At 43.5% G+C, this 22494-nt stretch overlaps 1 protein-coding gene and 1 long non-coding RNA gene across 3 annotated transcripts in view; one reads left to right on the plus strand and one right to left on the minus strand.

Annotated features, from left to right (window-relative positions):
- FREM2 (FRAS1 related extracellular matrix 2) overlaps positions 1-6655 on the minus strand; it is a 186604-nt gene extending 179949 nt beyond the window's left edge. The window contains exon 1 of one of the 2 annotated variants that reach the window (XM_032314782.1): positions 1128-6655. In XM_032314782.1, coding sequence (XP_032170673.1) covers positions 1128-6306 — 5179 coding nt within the window. In that variant the 5' untranslated portion in view covers positions 6307-6655. The remainder of the gene's footprint in view (positions 1-1127) is intronic. The other variant, XM_032314781.1, reaches the window with a different exon arrangement.
- A 519-nt stretch (positions 6656-7174) lies between these two features.
- On the plus strand, positions 7175-20536 carry LOC116573913. Its single transcript, XR_004279063.1, has 3 exons — positions 7175-7229; positions 19538-19852; positions 20444-20536. It is a non-coding gene; the product is annotated as an uncharacterized LOC116573913 (long non-coding RNA).
- Positions 20537-22494: the final 1958 nt, after the last annotated feature.

The raw sequence follows: 22494 nt of genomic DNA on the forward strand, positions 1-22494 counted from the left end.
AAAGCCACCCGTAGCCCTCTGTAGTGAAGGTCGCACGTTCTAGAGAACAGAGCCTTGCCTCTCAAGCCCGCGCACTGAATGGGCTTCCCCCTTCTGTCAGTGAGTGACTCTGCAGAGGTCACCTGCCCTTCCTGTCTCAGACTGTGTCCACACACAAAGAAAATTTAGGTTAGAAAAAAGCTTTAGCTTCAAGAACACAGGTGTTGGAGGCCACAGGTGTCTGTTACTGTGTTTGAAAGAGGAAACGAGAGGAGATCTGAAACAAGAAAATAATTTCCTCCTTCCGTCCTGCTGTTCAACTTGTTAATGTTATCTTCAGGTTCTTAATAACATGAATGTACATTCTGGTGATAGACATATTGTCTCGGACGTCATTAAGGATGCTCTACGTGTGCGCGCGCGCGTGTGTGTGCGTGTGTGTGCGATGGAACCATACATTGTACATATAATTGTTATAACTCTACACCTCTCATGTCTTTGGTGTTTGCCTAAGTCATAAAATATTAGAGAAGAATTCTAAATCTAAAGTCATAAAATATTAGAGAAGAATTCTAAATCTAAGAAGTATGTATACATTTTTTTCAGTTACGAAGTTTCTAAGAACTGCAACAGGATTAGAACAATGCTCTCACAATTAAAGTAAGATAGACTTGAAGGCTCTATTTGAATGGAAGGTGAAAATAACAGTAAGAAGAATACAAAGAATTCAGAAAGCACAACCTTCACTCAGGTGCCCAAGTGCTTCATGAGTGACCTGCAGTGCACCCGACAGGCCACTCAGATGATGGGGGTGGGAGAGAAAGCAGACCTGAAGGGCTTGCTTCAGTTTTAATTCCCCCCCAAGTCTGGCTCCAGCCTTGGCAGCATACCCTGTTGCTGTCGAAAGATACTGATATTCCTGCTTCTAATGCAGGGTGTTGCAGTGGGAATACGGCAAGAAGAGAGCTATTCTCCCAGAAAAGTAAGTCCCCACATCCCTCCCGCCCAATCTCTCTATTTCCCTGTCCTTTTCTTCCCTTGGACTCAAATTTGATCCCCTATTTACAATATTTTCAGGAATAGCCGTACCCTCAGAAAATAAGACCTGAATTTTCCACTGGGTATAAGGAAATAAAAGAGTATCATACCTTGTGTAAACTGAGTCACACTGTGGTTGCCTCTGTCCAGGTTGAGGAGATAGCCATGTCGAGGGGCCTCTGTCACAATAAACCTGAGAGAAAAATGTAGGCTGTCTCTGTCCTCCGCTTTCAATATTTTGCTTGTGATCATGAACCCCAAGTGACCAGTAGGCAGAGTGCGAAGTGTGGAGGCCCCTTTGTTCACAGCAATTTGGGGGACACTATCGTCAACAGCTAAGACCTGGATTTTCATCACTTGGGGTCTCCTTGTTTCAAATGTTGTATCAGGGAAAACATAGAACTCTGTATGGGAACCATCAGTCACCGTGAAGGAGAAGCTGTCTTCATTCGACTCAGTGCCATCATGTCTGTAGCTGATTAAGTTTTCATTCAAGTCTTGCTTGGTAAAAACCATGGTGGGTCTGGTGTTGTTGAACAGAAGTTGACCGTGAACAGGCACCTGGGTGACAATGAACTTCAGGAGCTTGTCAGGAGTATCTCTGTCTTCGACAGTGAGTTCAAAGGGAGTGATCAGCTTGTTTTCACCTTCACTGACAACCAGGTTATGGATGGTGACCACCGGCTTTTTGTTATCCACATCACTAATGGAGATACGGAACGTCCGGAAGACAGGGTTCCGGCCGTCAGTGACCTGAAACTCAAAGCTGTCCATCTTGACTTCATCGTCAGCTGTGTGGATGTAGTAGATTTTGTTGCCAGCTAGTTGGAGCTGAGTGAAAGATGTGATGGATGTTCCAAGTTGATCTGTGCACTCTAAGTGACCTCTCATGGGAGCCCTAGTGATGGTGAAGACTAAGTTTTCATCGGGACTGTTCAAGTCACTGGTGCTTAGTAGATCTGTTGTGAGGGTGACTTTGCCACCTTCTTTCAAGGATACTCCTTTGCTTATCACATCCGGGAAGACAATGTCAATGCTCCCAATGGAAACATAAAAGTAGCGATCTATGAGGGCATTTATTCCATCAGTCACATCAAATTTAATTAGGTCCCGAATGCCCTCTTGTCCAAAATGGACATACTGAATTAAGTTTCTGTCCACTTCATCCTGGGTAAAATTCATGCCTAGTGTGATATTTTCAAAGGCACCTGTAGGTTTTCGTCTCTGCAATAAGCCATGTCCTGGCCCATAACGAATAATATAAACCAAAGATTTGTCTTCAGAGTCCAAATCTGTTGCCATTAATATTTTGTTGTTGATAATTTTGGTTTCCCCAATTTCTATTTCTAGTCCGTTATTGATCATCATTCTGGGGGTCTCATCATCAACTGGGATAACTATAATGAGGACCATCCTTTCCACTGAGTGCTTACCATCTGTTAGTCTAATCACAAAACTGTCTTCCTGGGTCTCGGAGTCATCATGCTCATAAATAATGCTTGAACTCTCTATGATCTGATCCAAGGTGAAGCTTTCAACCAAAACTGTGCCATTTATCAGCTGGTTCATGATGTGACCTCGAGTAGGAAATCGGGTAATAGTGAAAGTTAGATCATCTGGGGGCATGTCAGCATCAGCGGCATTGAGGATGGGTGTATCAATCACCAGACTCATGCCCTCCATCACCATAAATTCTCTCATAAATATTTCTGGCTGTTCATCATTTGTGGGAATGATGACAATGGGGAAAAAATGTCTCTCTGAAAAGTTAATGCCATCAGAACAACGAAATATAAATCGGTCTTCCACAGGTTCAACTCCTTTATGGACACTCTGGACATAGTTAATATGACTCTGCCTGAGGTCTTTCAGGGTAAAGGCACTTATGGCAATTCCTGCTCTTGATTTCTCAGAGCCTGGGGCTGGAGAAATATTTTCAACATAACCGGAGGTAGGCTGGATAACTATAGTGCACAAGAGGTCATCAGTTAGTGAATCAATATCTTGAGCACTTATATGTGTTGAGGTTATAACACTTTTATCACCTTCCACGACTATAAACTGTTCACCTACAGAAATTTCTGGAGCCTGGTTATCAACTGGGAGGATGGTCACCCACACGGTAACTCCTTGGATAGTATTGCTACCTATTACCCATTCTTGAGACACATCTGACAGACTCAGGTTAAAAGAGTCTCCTCTGGGCAACAGACCTATCTCACCGCTAGTGTGGGCATAGATGACAGAGCCTTCCAAGATGTCCTTTTGGGTAAACTGCTCTACTGGAACTCCGTTGACCAGGATTTCTCCATATAAAGGTGGATCTTCCAAGACAAAAGTCAACATCACATCATCAGTGTCCTCGTCAGTTCCCTTGATAACACCAGCAGTGATTTCAGTAGCTCCATTTTCAAGAACATCTAGGTAAGACCCCAGAGTGCCAGCAGGAAGGCTCAGCATGGGCCCCTCATCATCCGCCGGCCGGATGTTCACCCTGAGAGTGATGGGCACCACGTGGTGTCTGTCACTGACCTCCAAGGAGCAGCTATCAGTGAGAGACTCATCGCCATTATGGGCATAGGAAATCCGACCCTGTTTTATGTCTTCTAAGTGGAAGACCTCCCCGACATGCAGTATCTGACCAGACACTCTCATGTGGCCGTGTTTGGGCGCCTGCGTGAGAGTGAAAGAGATGTGGGCAACGTCAGTGTCTACATCATTCACACGCAACTCGGTCTCACTCAAGACGTGGTGGCCCTTCTCCTGAATGGTGAAACCCGTGTTGAGGATCTCAGGTGGCTGGTTGTCTACTGGCTGCAAGTAAAGCGTGAAGGTGCCCGGAGCCACATTCCCAGCTTGATCCTCCACCTGGAACTGGAACTGGGCCACTCGGGCAGCCACTCCCAGTTCTTGCTCTGGAGGTCTGTAAGCAATTTTATGGTGGTTGATCTGGGCTTGGGTAAAATGGGTCACCACGACTGAGGGTTTGTCGGTCAGGACCAAGGTGCCAAGTGGGGAGGGCGAGTGGTTTTCGTCTGTGTCCATGGGAGGCTGGGTCACTGTGTAACGCAGGTCTCGGTCATCCGTGTCCAGGTCAGTGTAGCGCAGCCACTTCTTCCTCAGAGGGGTGAGCTGGGATTCCTGCACCACCATCCGAAGGGGACAGCCGCTACCCAGCTCTGGAGGGAGGCGATCCACAGGATGAATGCGTATCACAAATCTGTGTGGTCCAGACTGATTAGGAGGATCATGGTTATCTTGGACCCGAAATGTGAACTGGTCCATCACTGGACCGGGACTGTGGGGCCCCAAATGCCTGTAGAACAGCCGTCCCTCGCTTATGTCCTGCTGCCGCCACTCTGTCACTGTTTGCTCATAGAATGCTCCCTGTCTCCTCCAAGGGCCCCTGCTCAGCTCCTCCTCCTCACGGGGAGGATGTGTTTGGCGGAGAAGCAGATGCCCTGCAGTCGAGGAGGGCAACTCCAGCACAAAAAGCAGCTGAGAGTCATCTGAGTCAACGTCAGTTGCACTTAGAGCAAGGGGCAGGATGGGCACTGTCTCACCTTCTGCCAGTGTCAGCCCTGTGTTAGCATTGAGGACTGGTGGCTGGTCATCCACAGGCACTAAGGTGATGGGGAACAGGAACTGCACCTGGTGCCGGCGTCCTCCATCCACCATTCGAAGGACAAGGTTGTCACTCAGTGAGCCATCTTTGTCATCGTGATGGTAGACCACCTGGCCAGCCGCTAGCTCAGCCACCGTAAAGGTCTTAGGAGCGGAGCTGCCATGGGTGGCACCCAGAAGGACAAGGTGACCATGCCGGAGCCCAGCCACCACCTCCAGCTGCACTGCCTCCAGGTCATCCTCATCGCTAATGACCAAGTTTTGTGGCCCACTGCCCGCAGGGCCTGTAAGGGGCCGGGACTGGCCCTCATAGAGAATGAGACCGGTGTTCCGGGTGACGACGGGAGCCAGTGTGTTCATGGGCTTCACCACTACCATAAAAGCAAAAGGGTCTGAGGCAGCTCCTTCCGGGTCCACTACCTCCAGCTCCAGTTCAAAGAGCCGCTCCTGGTCAGAGTCCTCAGAGGGGGGCTGGTAGGCAATCTTCAAGAGCCGCAGGTCCTTCTGCGTGAAAGATGAGAGGGGCAGGCTGCGATCATCAGTACTAACTAGGTAGCCCTGGCCAGGCTGGAAGGGAGAGGTGAGGTTGAAGATCAACAGGTCAGGGGGAGACTCAGCATCCTCAGCGGCCAGCATGTCTGGGGTCAGGGCGGTGAGTACAAACTGATCCACCTCCATCATCATCATGGCCACGAAACTGGGCTTGGGGGCGGTGTTCTCGGCCCCTCCTCGGATTCTCACCAGCACCTGGAAGTGCTCACGTTTCAGAGCAGGCCTGCTCACAGGGGAACCACGAGACCGCAGCTCCACCACCATGGGCACCCAGTCCCTGTTTGGGGACCGACTGGGGGCCGTGTGGCGGTAGCGCACGCCTAGTTCCTGGAAAGCTTTGCAGTCCATCAGGAGAGGATCCTGGGCGCCCCCCTCGCTGGCTCCACCTGGAACTTGTGGGTAGTGAAGGAGCTCCCCGTAGCGAGGCAGCGAGCTCAGGCCGGACAGGATGCCCACGCGACATTCTTCGGTCTCGGGCTGGTAGGCAAACTCCAGGCTCCGCGCGTCCAGGGCATTACTGGTCCCCAGCAGCTCCTCCACGACGAGGGGCAAGTTCCGAGTCACAACCTCTAGCTGGGTGAAGACCACCTCCACCTCCAGCACCAAGGGTAGCACTGCTGCCCCTCCCGGCGCGTCGTAGCGCAGCTGCAGCCGAATGCGATCCCGCGAAGGGCTGCGCGCGCCCAGGTGCGAGTAGCGTACCTCTCCCGGGCCGAAGTCGCACGGGAAGCGCTTGGGACTCAGGCGGCCAGGCCTCTGGGCCAGCGCATCGTTGTCTAGCACGGTCACCGAGCAGCGGTCCCCCGGCTGCACCTGCAGCACCAGGTCGTGCAGCGGATCCAGCCAGACCTCGCGGCCGAAGGGCACCCGGAGCCCACGGTTCGCCAGCACTATGGCCTCCTCGGCGGGGACCCCTGCAGCCCCCGCGAGATCCGGGGACAGCAATGCTCGCTCAGGGGCAGCGGGCTGTGCCGGGACGCAGCTTACCGGTGACAGGAGAAGCAGCAGCAGCAACACGAGGAGGGGCGGCAGCGTAAGTATCTGCTGAAAACTGGTGGGGTTGGCCACCCCGCCGGCGCCGGAGGCGATCCCGGGAGTCCTGGCCGCGTGCATGGTCCGGGTGTTAGAGCTCGGACAGGTCAGCCTGAGAGAGCGCAGTCAGTCCCCTGGCAGGGAGCAAGAAACGTCCTCCGGAAAGTGCCAGGAACTCTGTACTCTGTAGCCGCGGCTGGGCCAGGATGGAAAGCTGCGCGGGGCGGGCAGGGCTGGCGCTGCAGCGGAGGCTGAAGCCCCCCGGCGTCCCGCTCCGCCACCGGCCGCACACTGGCTGCGAGAATGAGTCCCTCCACTCCTGCTTTCCAGGTCCCGGGACCTAAAGCTTTGAGGGAAAACCCTCCCCTAGCACCCCCTTACTCCAGTCTTCCCAGGAGGCCAATCATTGGTCCCGGGAGAAGGCCCCGAGTTGAGGGTTGGGTAGTGGTATCTGCCAATCAGTTCCTAGGGGCGGAGGCGGGGAAACCTGGCGGAGAGGAGGATATTTTCAAGGCTCTACAAGTTGTCCTGGAAGCGAGGGGTACTGGCTATCTCGAGGTGCCCACCTGTGCTCACGTTTCGCTCTGGGATGCCAGGGCTGGGGTTGCAGCAGAGGAGTCGGGACACCGGCTGGGCTTGAATCCGTTCTTCAGCTGCCTGGGATCCAAGATTACCCATTTTTGCTCCCATCCCCTCCAATTCGTTGCAGTCTCGCGCGGGGGAGTGTGGTTATTGCTCACCGGGATTTGCAAACCCGAGAAGAAAGTTATTCGCAATGTCGCTTGTGCTTGAATCGAAACCCAGAGCAGTTTGGGAAGAAAGGATGGGGCTTATTTGCAAAAGAAGGACAGCTAGAATGACAAGCCAGTGCTAAGGCAGGTTGCACACACACACACACACACACACACTCACCCCGAACACACACACAGACACACACACACACCCCGGGCCGCCGGAGTCTCCTTGTAAATTACGGGGAGGAGGGGTGCACAGTCCTTGGATTGGTGAGTTTTAAACAAGCCCCTCCTTTGCAACCAAAGTTCAGAGTAAAAGGGGGAAAAGGGGGGCCCAAGGGGGAGGAATATTTGGAATGCGTGAGAAATGCAGTCAGTCCGATCGGAATCGCGAGACTAGCACCAAAAAATAAGTTCTAGGGAATGTAGCCCCAGGCTCTCCCAAAGCCGCCGCGGTTCGGGGAGCTGTCGTTAGAAATGTTCCTGTTCTCTTCGCAGTAATGAGTCCGAGTACAAACTAAACCTACTTGTCAGCATCCCATTTCTATGCATGCCAAGAAAATTGATAAATATCCGGAGGGCGAACGAAAATAGGTTAGCTCCCACTTCTGGGAGCGGGTTTTTAAGTCAGAGTTTGAGCTCTTCCTGCCCCCTTGTGTCTGTCCGGTTTCAGAAGTGTTCGGATTCTCCTTCCGCAAGGTTTCTAACAGCACCCGACTCTTCGAAACGGGCGGGGGTGGGGGGGATAGCCCTCACAGTTAAAACTCAGCCATTTCCAGATTTGTTTCTTGAGCAGTCTTGTTTACCTATCCCGCTCAAGATGTTTTATTTTGGAGAATGTTCTTTTCTCTTCAGTAACACAAATCAGATTTTTAGTTGGAATACAGAATTGGAATCATGGTCATCATGTCCTTTTCCTATTTAAGAATAGTTTAGATTTGGGAAGGAAAAGAGTGTAAGAAACTGCTGTGACATTTCAAGTTTCAGTCAAAATTGAAGATCTTCAAAGCACATTTCAGAAAGAAGTACTTACCTTATTAACCCTTTCAGGTCATTCCCCTGAGCGTCTCCAGTCCAGAATTTTGATCTCTGCCTGGTACACTCACAGCTACCTCCCAGGTCACAACCCAGCGTGTATCCAGGATATTGCTGGGAAGTATCAGAGTCTGCTCCAGGCAGACCCCTGGGCCATGTCTGTCCCTGGGAGTTAGAGATGGGAAATTCTGAAATCTTTCAAAAAGAAGCCAGAGAGAGAGATTAGTTTAAAGGAGCCATTCATACCAGCAAACAAATGATGTTTAGTTAATTGACTATTAATTGAAATAATTCTTAATGCTTTGCACTTTGGGGGAGCTTTTAACTCCCACTTATGATTGATGAATACATTTCACAATTTAGTACAAAATGATGAACATCCAGGAACCTAAATGGGATGCGGATGAAATTTTAAACATTTGGGAAAACCCCCATCCAAGTCCACTGATTTCCAATCACTTTGCATTATTATTTTATAGCTTCTTATAGTGGTTCATTGTTGCAAACAGAATTCAAATTCAGTGACAAGGGGAAATTTTACTCTTTCCTGTTCACAAATAAAACAAATGGAAAGATGCCAAATGAAATAGAATATCGGTTTCAGAATATGGTTCTTTATATATTATATTTCAAATTCTGGTTATTATGTACTTTGAAAACTGTCCAGTAGGAGCTGAGTGATTTTTATTCAGGCATTGTGACCCTGGGTCCTCTCTGACCAGAACCAGACCAACCGCCTGACCCTTGATGCCTCCCAGTGGCTCCAGGCTTTTCCTTTCTTCCTTTTAAAGTCCAACTCTGTTTGACTTGCAAGCAGATGATAAGATCAGCATTTGAAGTATGGTAGTATGCCTGAAGGGCAGAGTTCAATATTTTGTTTCATGGTAAGAAGAATAGAGGTCCACAGTTATTTTTAAGTAGCCTAAGGAAATCAACAAACTATAATCTTTTTTTTTTTTAAACTCTTTAATTTAGTCTGCCTTGAAGTGATGGAATGATTCTTATGAATTATTATTATTTTTGGAGATGGGGTAAATACTTTCGTTATTTGTTATCGAATAGAAGGTAATCACATAGAAGGTAACACATACTGTTATTTGGTTAAATGTGTTTTGCATTCATAGTTATTGACAAAATAGTGAAATTTTAAATTCTTATCTCCAAGCAAGCATTATTGATGATGATAATTACTCTTTAGGATAAATACCTCAGTGTTAAAAGGTTTCTATACTTCAGTGGCAAGGAAATATTATTTTATGGTCAATAGTCTTAATATCATAAGGAATTAAATAAATTAGAAAACTTGTAATATTTTAAAATCTGAGCTAATTATTCAGTGCTCCTTTGGTTATCCTTATAAACACGGTGCATCTTCTGGGCAAAATATCTTTTAAAATAAATTCTTAAAGTTGCTTAGCCTGTGAAAAACACACTAAAATGTGTCCTCAAATCAACCTCACTTGACCTTAGCCAAAAGGCCAAGAAGCGATGTGTCCTCAAATCAACTTAAAGCTGAAATTATTCATTGTTAAAACTTAAATGACCTCTGACCTAGGGTTAAGCTCCAGAGAACTTATTTCCTAAAATAAAGGAAGTTATGTGATGAATTCAAGATACAGGAGAGATATTCAGGTGTAAACTGAAGGCAGGTCTGGGACTCTGCTTAGATTTACATCTGGTTAAATTCTGAACGTAGCATTGTCATTCAGAGGTTTATTTCACTTTTCTTATATCACTCTCTTGACCTGTAAGACCCCCATAGAGAAGATGGACACCTGTAGAGTACTCACAGATGAATGATTAAAGCTTTATGCCAGTTGTCTTAAACAGTGCTCAATAGAATTTTAGTCTTTAATGGCCTCAAAACCATTGCTTGTCGGTAAACACCAAACTTGACTGATTGCAGAGCAATACTGAAGGGGAAATAGCCCTGGGCTGATTGACCAAGACCTGGGTCCCTGCCTCCGCTCTGACATCCACTAACGATGTGACTTGTAGCAATTCTCTCTCTTTCGCTACTACAGTCTTCGTAACTGTAAACCAAGGGGGGCAGCCTTCTCGGACAAATTCCCTTTTGGTTCCCCTTTGGTTTTGATGTTGGTGCCATGGGACCGAATTTATGGATCACCTGCCATTTGGCTTCCTCGTGTTACTTTTTAGATTACCGCGCTCCTTCCACCTGCAGTATGCTCCGTAACAGCCTATGGGACTCAGTCGGAAATGAAGAGCCATACTGACTTTGCAGACCGCTTGCTGGAACTTTCTCATTTCATAGTCGAGGAAACAGAACCAAGAAGTTTAACACCTCAGAGTGCACGGGTGGCTCAGTGGGTTAAGCCTCTGCCTTCCGCTCCGGTCATGATTGCAGGGTCCTGGGATCGAGTCCCGCATCGGGCTCTCTGCTCAGGGGAGAGCCTGTATCCCCCCCCCCCCCCCCCCCCCGCCTCCTTCTCTCTCTGCCTGCCTCTCTATCTACTTGTGGTCTCTGTCAAATAAATAAATAAAATATTAAAAAAAAAAGACTCTGGAGTGGAGCTGGAAAGGCAGAGAGATAACCAGCTGACTGCAAGGTCAGTCTTCATTGCCCTACCTAGTAATTTAGTCTTTAAGGATGATGTCCAATACTTACTCCCCCGTGGAAATTTTGTTCATCTACCCAGCATAGTACGAGCTATGTGTCCTTTGACTCTCTATACCACCTCCTCCCCTTTTTGCCACATGTTTTTGCTTCTATCTCTCTTACAGGATCCCTCTGACTGTCTGTTGGGCTGTAGTCATCTGAGTTCTTGTGCCCTTCCCTCTTTTGAAAGCACCCTGAGCCCACAGCCTGCCTGCACTTATCCTTTACCTTCTTAAAGATCTTAATAAATAAATATTCACTGCATGAAATTAGATCACAATTTCTTATTCCCCAAGCAATTTCACTTGAAATAACTCAGCCAGATTTCACAACGGCTTTGCAAGGTGACCAGGTTTGTTACTCAGTTTTCTTAGTAGTAAGCAACAGAAACGGATGGGCTGAATTAAGCAAAAAGGAAATGAAAAAAATAGTGGATTGCTCCCATCATTTCTGGAAAGGCAGCAACGTAAGGCTCAGAAAAGTGAGCGTGAACCAAAAACCAAACCTTCTGCTTGGTGATGGTCTGTGGGGACAGCACTGAGCCACTGCTGGACGCTGGAGTGTGCAGGTGACGCTCCCACTCTGGTCTGCACTAGATGTGAGTCAACAGCACTAAGACCACTGCCTCCCCTGCTCCTGGGCTCAGATGTCACTGCAGCCAATGCCCAGTGATTTTTCTTTCTCTGGCACGGTAAAACCAGAGGTCCAGGCAAGACTGGCTTATCTAAGCTTCAATTGTGGGCCCCGCACTCTAGCTGCCAAGGCATGGGGGGAGTGTGTGTCTGGCCTTTTTGGCATGGGTTTGAGTGGCTCCCATTCCCACTAAGATTCGTACTACGGGAATTTCTTACCTAGAAGAAAGAAATTCATGTTCCATGGAGCCAGTCATAGTGGGTTAAGTAACAATGTTACCATTCTATGTTTGAGTAAAACAGACATAGCAGGGATTAGTGATTTCTTTTCAGGTTCATACAGTTATTGATAAAACCAGAATTGGGGTGCCTGGGTGGCTCAGATGGTTAAGCATCTGCCTTGGGCTCAAGTCGTGATCTTTGGGTCCTGGGATGAAGCCTCTCCTCTAGCTCCCGGCTCAGCCCAGAGTCTGCTTCTCTCTCTGCCTCTCCCCAACTTGTACCCATGCACACTCTTTCTCTTTCTCTCTCTCCAATGAATAAATAAAATCTTTCTTAAAAATCAGAATAAATAAAGTAGATAAAATAAATTAAATGAACTAGAATCCACGTAGTCTACTGTAGGCTGCTTTTCCTTTTACACCCCCAAATAGACCATTTTTCACTTTTAAAAAAACATTTGCAAGATTTCCTACTTTTTTCTACCTCAGAGAAAGGGTTTTTGGGTACTGCAGAGTGGGGAAGTGGTTCAGGATAGCCTTATCTTCTGACAGCCTTTGGTAAGGGGAATTCCTGGATGTCCACACTCGGGAACCTTGTGAAAATCTTTCCTGTTGTGGCAAGTCATAAATGGAGGAGGAAAGCGGGGAGACCAGCTCCCTGTGGCCGCAGAGGCCTGTGCTGAGCCAGCAGGAGCAGCTCTGCGTGGCCTGAAGGTCAGCACAGTCCTTACTTGGCAGCCTTTAAAATAGTTTTCCCAAACATTTGGCTTGTCTCTTGTAGAGATCTTTTAAGCCAATGATCCTGGGGCATTAATATCCGTGGATTTTCCACTTGTAAGTTTTCAAACAAAAGTCAGAATGAAGTGGAATTTAAACACAGTAGAAGCAAGAGACCACGACTCAGCTGAACCAACAATGACTTAAACAAAGAACAAATAAGGGAAAAAGCTCTTCTCTTATTGGATTTAAATTTTTAAAAAATTGTTTTTATTGCATGACTTCTGTATGTTTCTTACAGCAATCTTATTTTTTTTTTTTGACTCTTACTCTTAGGCCTCCATGGAAATGGTTGCTGTGTCCTTAGCTTATACCACAGGGGACTTAACAAAAGGCCCGCTGAAACAGAGTGCTCTCTCCTGTGTATGTCTCACATGAATTAAGTTCTTTCTGTAAGACAGAGAAATGTAAGAGATAATTTTAAATTAAAAAAAAAAAATCCTAGGTGACACCTGAGTGGCTCAGTTGGTTGAGCCAATGCCTTCGGCTCAGGTCATGATCCCAGGGTCTTAGGATCAAGTCCCACACTGGGCTCCTTGCTCAACGGGGAGCCTGCTTCTCTCTCTGCCTCTGCCTGCCACTCTGCTTGCTTGTGCGCGGTCTCTCTCTCTCTCCGATGAATAAATAAATAAAATCTTTAAAAAAAAATCTATCTAGTTTTAATCTGAGGTAAATAGTGCATACACTCCTAGAGGGGAAAAAGCTCCTTTACTTGAATAACTTTAATCAGAAATACAAAGTCATAACATAAGGAAATGATCACAGGCTCGTTTTCAGGAATTATTATATAAGGTGAATCAATTTTTTTTTTTTTTAGATTTCTTATTTATTTATTTGACAGACAGAGATCACAAGTAGGCAGAGAGGCAGGCAGAGAGAGAGAGAGAGAGAGAGAGAGGAGGAAGCAGACTCACTGCAGAGCAGAAAGCCCGAGGTGGGGTTCGATCCCGGGACCCTGGGGTCATGACCTGAGCCAAAGGGAGAGGCTTTAACTCACTGAACCACCCAGGTGCCCCAGATGAACCATTTCTTAAGAATGATTTTATTTGATAGTTTAACATTTTCTGCGAATTTTGTCTTTTACTTTTTACTTACGAATCAATCTCCAAGACCCCATTTTCAGCAAATTTCTAGCTTTGACTGGAAAGATGCTGGCCTTGTTCCTGCCCATGCCATGCCCAGGATCTCAAGCAGTGTTCCCAGATCACTCCCTGGAGATCCAGTCTTGTTATGTTTTGGCAAGTCCCCCAAATTCCAGTTCCTCATCCCCTACCTCCCTGTCTAGCATTTAACTTTCACCATCTCAATAAGAGGGTCATTTGGCTGCAGCTAGAAATCATCCAAAGACAGAAAGCCTGCTACTTGGGGCAGAAGTCAGGTTGATCACTGAGCAGCTATAACTGTTAGAAAGCCCACCTTCTCTCAAGCTGAAAACTGCCTTCTTGTGATTTTCATCTGTTCTCTTCTCTGGCATGAAACGGATTCTATCCACTCCTTCTTCCACATGGCAGCTTTTCAGGTATTCCCGGGTAACAATCCTATCCTCACCATGTTATCTTTTCTCCAGACTAAACATTGCTGCTTCGCTCAGCTGTTCCTTCTGACGCATTCCCCAGATCCCTTGCTATTTTGTTTGCTGTATCTTAGTGTCTCTTTTATTTTTATTTTTTAAAATTTTATTTATTTTTTCAGTGTTCCAAAATTCATTATTTAACAATGAATTTCAGTGTCTCTTTTAAAAGGTGGGGCGCCTGGGTGGCTCAGTGGGTTAAGCCGCTGCCTTCGGCTCAGGTCATGATCTCAGAGTCCTGGGATCTAGTCCCGCATTGGGCTCTCTGCTCAGCAGGGAGCCTGCTTCCCTCTCTCTTTCTCTGCCTGCCTCTCCATCTACTTGTGATTTCTATCTGTCAAATAAATAAATAAAAAATCTTTAAAAAAAAAAAAATAAAAGGTGGCACCAAAACCTAAGTACTAAAGTTTTCTTGGGATTGCATGACTAGTAATTGACAGGGTTGGGATTGGAACGCAGGAAGTTTAGATACAGGGACTGGGTTCTTCTATACTAGACAATCCTATCTGGCAACACTGTGCCTCAGTTATTTGTGGTTTAGTGGTATTTTCAAGTAGAATAAGCCACACTGTCTTCCGAAACATAGTTTGACACAGTAGAAGGAAATTAACAGGAAAGATCCCCAGCTCCATTTTTCTCTTTCAAATTTTTGAAAAAGAAACAAAAGAACAGCAAGAAAAATTTAAAAAGGCAAAGAAAAGAGGAAGAAGGCTAAGTTGTGAAGGTTGTGTATGCTGTTGTCACATTGGTTGGAAAGGAGTTAGTTTATTGTTTGTATATTGGGTTTCCAGTGAGTAGATGATATTTTTATTTCTTTGAAGTCCTCATTGCAATTTCAAGAATGTACACTAGGAACTAATCCAAAGTTGAATTAAGCTCTATATAAATAAGGATGTTTATGATAATATTATTGATTTTAAAGAGTCACAATGAAAAACCAAGGGTCTAAAAGAAAATGGAAAGATTAAAGAAAATCAAGTATTCATTATATTGATTCATTATATTGATTCCTTATATTGGTATGCGGGTTTTAAAAATGATAATTATGTGAACTAGCAACATGGAAAATGTTTAATATGAAATATGTATAATATGATTCAGTATTTGAAAGAAATACATGACTCTTTAAAAAAAAAATACATGACAAGAACTGAAGTAATATGTAAAACAGAAAATCATTGCTGTGCTATCTTGGTGGTTTGTGGATGGGACTTTTTCAACTTAGTTACCATATTTGTTGAATATATAACAAAAGAAATTTACAAATTAAGTAGTTTATTCAGATTTGTTTTATAAAAGCTACATCAAAATATTTTGAAAGGTGAACCAAAGTCCCACTCTTGAACTAATTCGTACAATAATTCAACATACTTAGGCCCAGATGCCTAAGATAAATATTGGTCATGCTATAAATTGTAATTCTTCCTCTCCCTTCTCTTAAGATATTGTCTTGCATCTTAATAGCAATTATTCTAATAATAATAGCATATACAATATGCCTTATCAATGAGCTAGATTGTAAATATTATTGCCAGAAATGTATACATTTTCTTGCTGTCATAAAATTTCAGGTGGGCTACCTCTAACATGTTTGTCAGTCTTTGCACTTTATGACAGTGAATCAGTTGTAATTGAGGGCATAAAATGAAATGTGGAAGGTAAAGTTTCATAACCAATATCTTTACCCAATAAATGTATGTATATATGATTAAAAGGTTTTCAATACAAAGCACATTCAAAGTAATGTTATTTATTGAGCTTAAAAATCTGAGAATATTGAGGTGCTTGGCTGGCTTAGTCAGTTAAGCATCAGATTCTTGATTTTGGCTCAGGTAATAATCTTGGTGTTGTGAGGTCGAGCCCCTTGATGGGGTATGCATGAGTTTGGAAACTACTTGAGATTCTTTTCTCTCCCTCTCCTTTTGCCCTCCTCCACCTCTTGGTGCATGTACACACATGCCCTCTCTTAAAAAAAAATCTGAGAATATCAATTATGTGGCTTACTAACCTCTATATAGAGTAATATTGGAAATAATTTGTAAACTGTTGATTCGGTTATTTAGTGATTTCTAAAGTTCCTACAAGAACATCTCTTTTCTCTTCCTAGCTTTACACTTACTTCTTCTGTGTGAGACCTTAAAAATGTTGCTTATTTTCTGTTCTCTGTGCTCTTTGATTATTTAAAAAAATAAATTTTAACTGAACAGATATATCATTATAGCTTTATGGGAAGGATCAATGTATTTGTGTTACATTTAAAAATAGGCTTTAACACATGAAAAAGTGCTCCACATCACTCAGCATCAGGGAAATACAAATCAAAACCACAATGAGATATCACCTCACACCAGTCAGAATGGCTAAAATAAACAAGTCAGGAAATGACAGATGCTGGCGAGGATGTGGAGAAAGGGGAACCCTTCAACACTGTTGGTGGGAATGCAAGCTGGTGCAGCCACTCTGGAAAACAGCATGGAGGTTCCTCAAAAAGTTGAAAATAGAGCTACCCTACGACCCAGCAATCACACTACTGGGTATTTACCCTAAAGATACAAATGTAGTGATCCAAAGAGGCACGTTCACCCGAATGTTTATAGCAGCAATGCTGACAGCAGCCAAACTATGGAAAGAACCTAGATGTCCATTAGCAGATGAATGGATAAAGAAGAGGTGGTATATATACACAATGGAATACCATGCAGCCATCAAAAGAAATGAAATCTTGCCATTTGCGAGGACGTGAAAGGAGCTAGAGGGTGTTATGCTTAGCAAAATAAGTCAATCAGAGAAAGACAATTATTATATAATCTCCCTGATATGGGGAAGTTGACAGACAACATTGGGGGTTTGGGGGATAGGAAAAGAATAAATGAAACAAGATGGGCTTGGGACAGAGATAAACCATAAGAGTCTCAATCTCATAAAACAAACTGAGGGTTGCCAAGTGGGGGAGGGGGTTAGGGAAAGGGTGGTGGGGTTATGGACATTGGGGAAGGTATGTGCTATGGTGAGTGCTATGAAGTGTGTAAACCTGACAATTCACAGACCTGTGCCCCTGGGGCTAATAATACATTATATGTTAATAAAAAAATTTTAAAAATTTAAAAAATAGGCTTTAAAGTATAATACCTATATCCAACATTTTGAGCAAAAATTTCAGTCTTTCCCTGAAGAATCTATACTCAGGTTGAATTAAGTGACTAAACTTACTTAAATGTGTAAATGTAGTTGACTTTTGTAGATAATTAAAATTGTGTAATTAGATTTGTTATGGAAATTTTGAACTCTTATTCAATTTAGCTTTGTCAAGATACATTATTACAGACACCCACCTGAATGCACAAGAAGGTACAAAATGGATATAAGACAGAATGTAGGACTTAGGATTCACTGATAAATGACTTCACACAATATGATAGGCAAATGCTGCCTTTTTATATTGAGCTAATGCTATTGAGTCCTAGGCTATGACTCAGTCCATTCCTATCAACTTCAGCTCATTAACTCCATGTTCCGAGCAAACAAAACAACACTAGGAAATCAATTTAGATGCATATTTTATATTTAGATGAATATTTAGATGAATATGTTTATTTAACAAGTGCTATTATTATTATTCAGAATACTTTGCGTTGCTAGGGTCAGATGATTAGGGTGGCTACAGAAATAAGGAGAAAAAGATTAGAACATTTGGAAGTAAGAATGTGTTCATTAGAAGTAACTTGAGAAAATAACTGAGTGCTTACTACGTGCAAGGCTAATAGCTGAGATTTGAATGAATATAGGAAGGAGATCATTTATCATTAATGTAAATATCAGTTATATACAACAATATGTTCATCTTACTTGAAATGAGTGAATATATTTTAGCTTAATGCTAAATCTAATACATTTTATTTTATTTTATTTTTTTTTAAAGATTTTATTTATTTATTTGACAGAGTTCACAAGTAGGCAGAGAAACAGGCAGAGAGAGAGGAGGAAGCAGGCTTCCTGCTGAGCAGAGAGCCTGATGCGAGGCTCGATCCCAGGACCCTAGGATCATGACCTGAGCCAAAGGCAGAGGCTTTAACCTACTGAGCCACCCAGGTGCCCCCAAATCTAATACATTTTAAAAACTAACTCAACTTGAAACAAATTTTTCTAATCGTTAGTGGGTTTGTTTCTTTGTTTGTTTGTTTTGGTTGTTTAAGAGAGAGAGAGAGAGAGCGTGGGCATGAGTGGTGGGGGGTGGTAGGGAGAGAAGGAGAGGGAGAATCTTAAGCAGACTTCACCCTCAGCTCAGATCCTAATGCAGGTCTTGATCTAATTACACTGAGATCATGACCTGAACCAAAATCAAGAATTGGTTGCTTAACCAATGGAAGTCATCCAGGCACTCCAGTGTTACTGTTTTCTTTTTGTAAAATGTAATCATATTTTTTCCTACTACTTATAAGAATATTCAGGTTTCTCTGGGGTGCCTGGGTGGCTCAGTGGATTAAGCCCCTGCCTTTGGCTCAGGTCATGATCTCAGGGTCCTGGGATCGAGCCCCACATCAGGCTCTCTGCTCGGCAGAGAGCCTGCTTCCTCCTCTCTTTCTGCCTGCCTCTCTCTCTACTTGTCATTGCTCTCTCTCTGTCAAATAAATAAATAAAATCTTTTTAACAAAGAATACTCAGGTTTCTCATGTTCCTTGTTTTACAACTTAAGAAAGCTAGAATAATAGGCAACTAGAAGAACAAGAATAGTGGACTCTACTGAAGCAATTTCTGGATTTCCTTAGAGTTTTCAAATTCATATTGCTTTGAACTTAATGCACCTGCTATTTTCCATAACTTACACATGACTTTTATCATTGGCATTGATTTCTTGAAAAGAAAAAGTAGTTTTTTCCTTCCTTTTCAATTGGTTTCTTTGAATTTTCTGACTTAGTGCATCAAAATAAGTATGCAGCATTAATAAGATCAGTAAATATTTCTTATATGCCTATTATTCATGATTTTGAGCTTAGCGATGGTGATTAAAACCTTGTTTTAACCTTTAAATATATGACATCAAATTGAACAGACCAGACTGGAATAATTAGAGGGGACTATGGGACATTGGAAGACAAGTAAGAATAGTATAAAATTGAATAGTGAATATTGCAAGGTGGATTAATGACTATGTTGAAGGGGAAAAAAAAAAAGATACTTCAGGAAGCGGTAGTGAGAAACAGGAAGGTTTTAATGAAGGACGTGGGCTTGAGTTGGAAGTCAAAAGATGAGTTTGGATAACTGAAGAAAGAGAGGAATGCCACAGGCCAAGGGAGTGCATGAGAAAAAGGACAGAGGTTTGGTTCGACCTGTCCCTGAATCGTGATAGTCATGGGGAAAATTGGCTATTTGTTGGTATAAAGAAAAATATTGATGAATAGGCTGTGGTTCACTACAGCTCAGGTTAGAGGTTCACTAAAACAATAACCACCAAGTATTGAGATTTGAAAACTAAATTAGAAGTAGCTATTGGAGATTTGGAAAGTGATGGATGATTAAAGTAGTATTTTAGGAAGATGAATCTGGCACCCAGCTCTCTGCAGGGTGACAAAGAATATTAGTGCCTAGGACATCTTTGCGATGGAATGACTGGTGTCCCCTCAGAGATCAGGAGAAAGAGGAGGGAATAGTGTGTTTGGAAGTAAAAATATGACCATGGCAGGTCATATTTGAAGAAATTATCATTAAATGTTTATTGTAAGCAGGGGACGATGCTGAGAACAAACAGAAGCATAAGGCGTAAGGAAGAGAGAAAAATTCAAGACAGCTGTCCCGTTTCCGACTGGAAGAGTGGAAAACAGATTTCACGGGGAACAGAAAAGGAACTGTCGTGCCTCGAGCATGTGGGAAGACTTTAATGGGCTCAAAGAACTGAAACTCAACACGATCTAAGGAAGAAATTATGCCCCAACTTTTTTCCAAAAGAGCGTGCATTAACATCCAGTATACATAGCCACATCTTCCATATTACTACATCTACCATCAAAGGAAGGGAGGCTATAATTATATACACAAGGCTGGTAAGTTTCTTTGATCTATTCCTGGTGTAAAACTGTTGTGTTTAAAGATACTCACAATGGGCTCTGCTTATGGAGAGTGGCTGTAATGTCTCAAATTCCAGTGGGCATTTTTCTTCTAGCTCTTTGCACTATTATTTAGATTTTGAAATAATATAATTACAGTATTTCAAATGTATACCTTGGGACTTCAATTCGACAAGTTACCTTCTTTTCATAATGTAGTCCAACCAATACGTTTTATCCTTAACTCTTTAAAACTAGACTGGGTACAAAGTTTTCTTTTCTTTTTTTTTTTTTTTCTTTTTGCCAAACTAATATTTTATGACACACTCATGCTTATTCTTCTTAATGCCTCGAGATTCCTGCATGTTGATATCTGCCTGGCTATGTATTTGACTACAGCTTTCCAGTGTGGGTGGATGGCTTTTGTAAAAATATGCAGTTAAGCTAGATGAGTCTTAACTCAGAAAAAAATATACATATAGCTTTGGGTTCTGTGTTTTATCTAGAAACATATTGCTTTTATAGGTATGCTGATATAGGTATATGATATAGCAGATTATCTTTTTCTTTTTTTTTTTTTGGCCTTAGGCCGCGATGGAATTTCTGACTTAGCTGCTGACTGTCTCTGTTCCTGGGGGCCTGTGGCCCACAGTACTCACGGTATTATTGTGTTTCCAGACAGGCTGCTGTTGGTGCTTAAAAGTATTATCTTAGGGGTGCCTGGGTGGCTCAGTGGGTTAAGCCTCTGCCTTCGGCTCAGGTCCTGATCTTAGGGTCCTGGGATCGAGCCCCCACATCGGGCTTTCTGCTCAGCAGGGAGCCTCGTTCCCCCTCTTTTTCTGTCTGCCTTTCTGACTACTTGTGATCTCTCTCTCTGTCAAATAAATAAATAAAATAAAAGTAAATAAAAATATTATCTTAGATGCTGGTTCCCCTGTGCTGACCCCTGATTATAGGAGAGCTATTGAAAGAACTATATATATATGTATATATACATATATATATAAAAAACATAAAAACATATATATTGTATGTAATTGAAACATTAAAAGTTTATAAAACATTCCTCATTTTGAGAGAGTATTACTATGATGTCATCTGGGAGTCAATGTGACTGAAGGTAGTGGCATGTTAGAACTATAAATATCAACATATTTCACAAGTGTTCCAGATAATATTAGATAGGGGAAAACCAGGCTATTAAAAGAAGGAATTGATGCCTCCAAATGAAAGCAGATTCTAAATATGCTCTCTTTCTTGGAATATGTTGCCTGCCCCCTGTGCTGGTGATGTGAATAAAGGAAGAGAACTATTGGAATATCAGAATCCATTTGATGCCTCCAAAAGAAGGCAATCAGTTCCTTTTTTAATATCATTGTAATGACTTATTAGATTTTCATCATATTAGAAAAATCGCAACAATTTTATGGCAAGTGGTAGCTCTGATTTATCTAAGTTCTTAAAAACTAGCAACAAAAACCAGGCGGTCTGAAGGAGGTATAGAAAACACAATATTCCACTTTGCTGTTGGCACTCATCATCAGCCCAGTCGTACATTGATTACGTGCACAGTGTTGAAGCTGGGGCAAGGATTCTGAGCTCTGGGCTTGCCTTCCACAAGCGACTTCAAATTACGGGAGTGCCTAGGGCATACTGACTTCATGAGACCCTGACCCCCCCCACCACGGGGCAGCTCTTCTTGGGAATGGCAACTATAGCCCATCACAGAAGCGTACATACACTTAGGATAATGGGGTGACTTATCATTCTCCAAACAATGGGAAGTAATACTTCCTTTTGGGGGGTTTGGTTGGGGCAGCATATTCCCCCCTTATTACAGGATGGTAGGACAGAACACAAGGGTCGCCGCAGATAGCATCTGGTTCAGACTTGGGGAATGTTTGTTGAATGAATATTGCATCAATGTTCTAGACACTTAAGTCATAAAGATAAAACAATAATAAAACCCTGTCCTAAGAAGCTCCCCAGTTAACTGGGGAAAACAGACAGTCTGATAGGGACAAAACAATGAGTAATTTCTCGAACAGAGTTATGCTCTGGATGAAATAGATGGATAGAGGGAAGCTTCATCTCTGCCTGTGGGAGAGCAGGCAGAAAGTTTTCACAGTGAAGATGGAAACGCAGAGCTGAGTTCTGAGCAAGGGATCCTTACATGACCATCAAATAGACAAGCTGGAGGGCATCTCAACACTGAACTTGATGCTCCCTGACCCCCACAACCAGCTGATTCAATTACTTGTGGCTGAAGCTCAACTTGACACGTGCCCCACTGAGCCACTAATTGCAGAAATACCTTTGATCCTGTTCTCAGTTTCCACATGGCTACAACTGGTGCCCTCTGTCCCTTTCTCCCCTGCCCTGACCTTGTTCTTTCAGCTTTGTTCACCACACTCTCATTTCCTGCTTAGCCCTACTCAGGTCCTGTCGCCTGATGGTTTGCTCTGAGTCCTATTTTTGACCATGGCTACCTTTTTAACTTTCCCAGTTTTAACAAAAAGAGAGCGTGGTAATTGTCACTGCCAGAAAACCCCAGGGTGATGGGTGCCTTCTGACTTGAGAAAACACAATCATATTTAGGGTCAAATGTGTCACGTTGACTTAGAAAACAATTAACAGGT

The sequence above is a fragment of the Mustela erminea genome, chromosome 15 (assembly GCF_009829155.1).
Source record: "Mustela erminea isolate mMusErm1 chromosome 15, mMusErm1.Pri, whole genome shotgun sequence".
Lineage (NCBI taxonomy): Eukaryota > Metazoa > Chordata > Mammalia > Carnivora > Mustelidae > Mustela > Mustela erminea.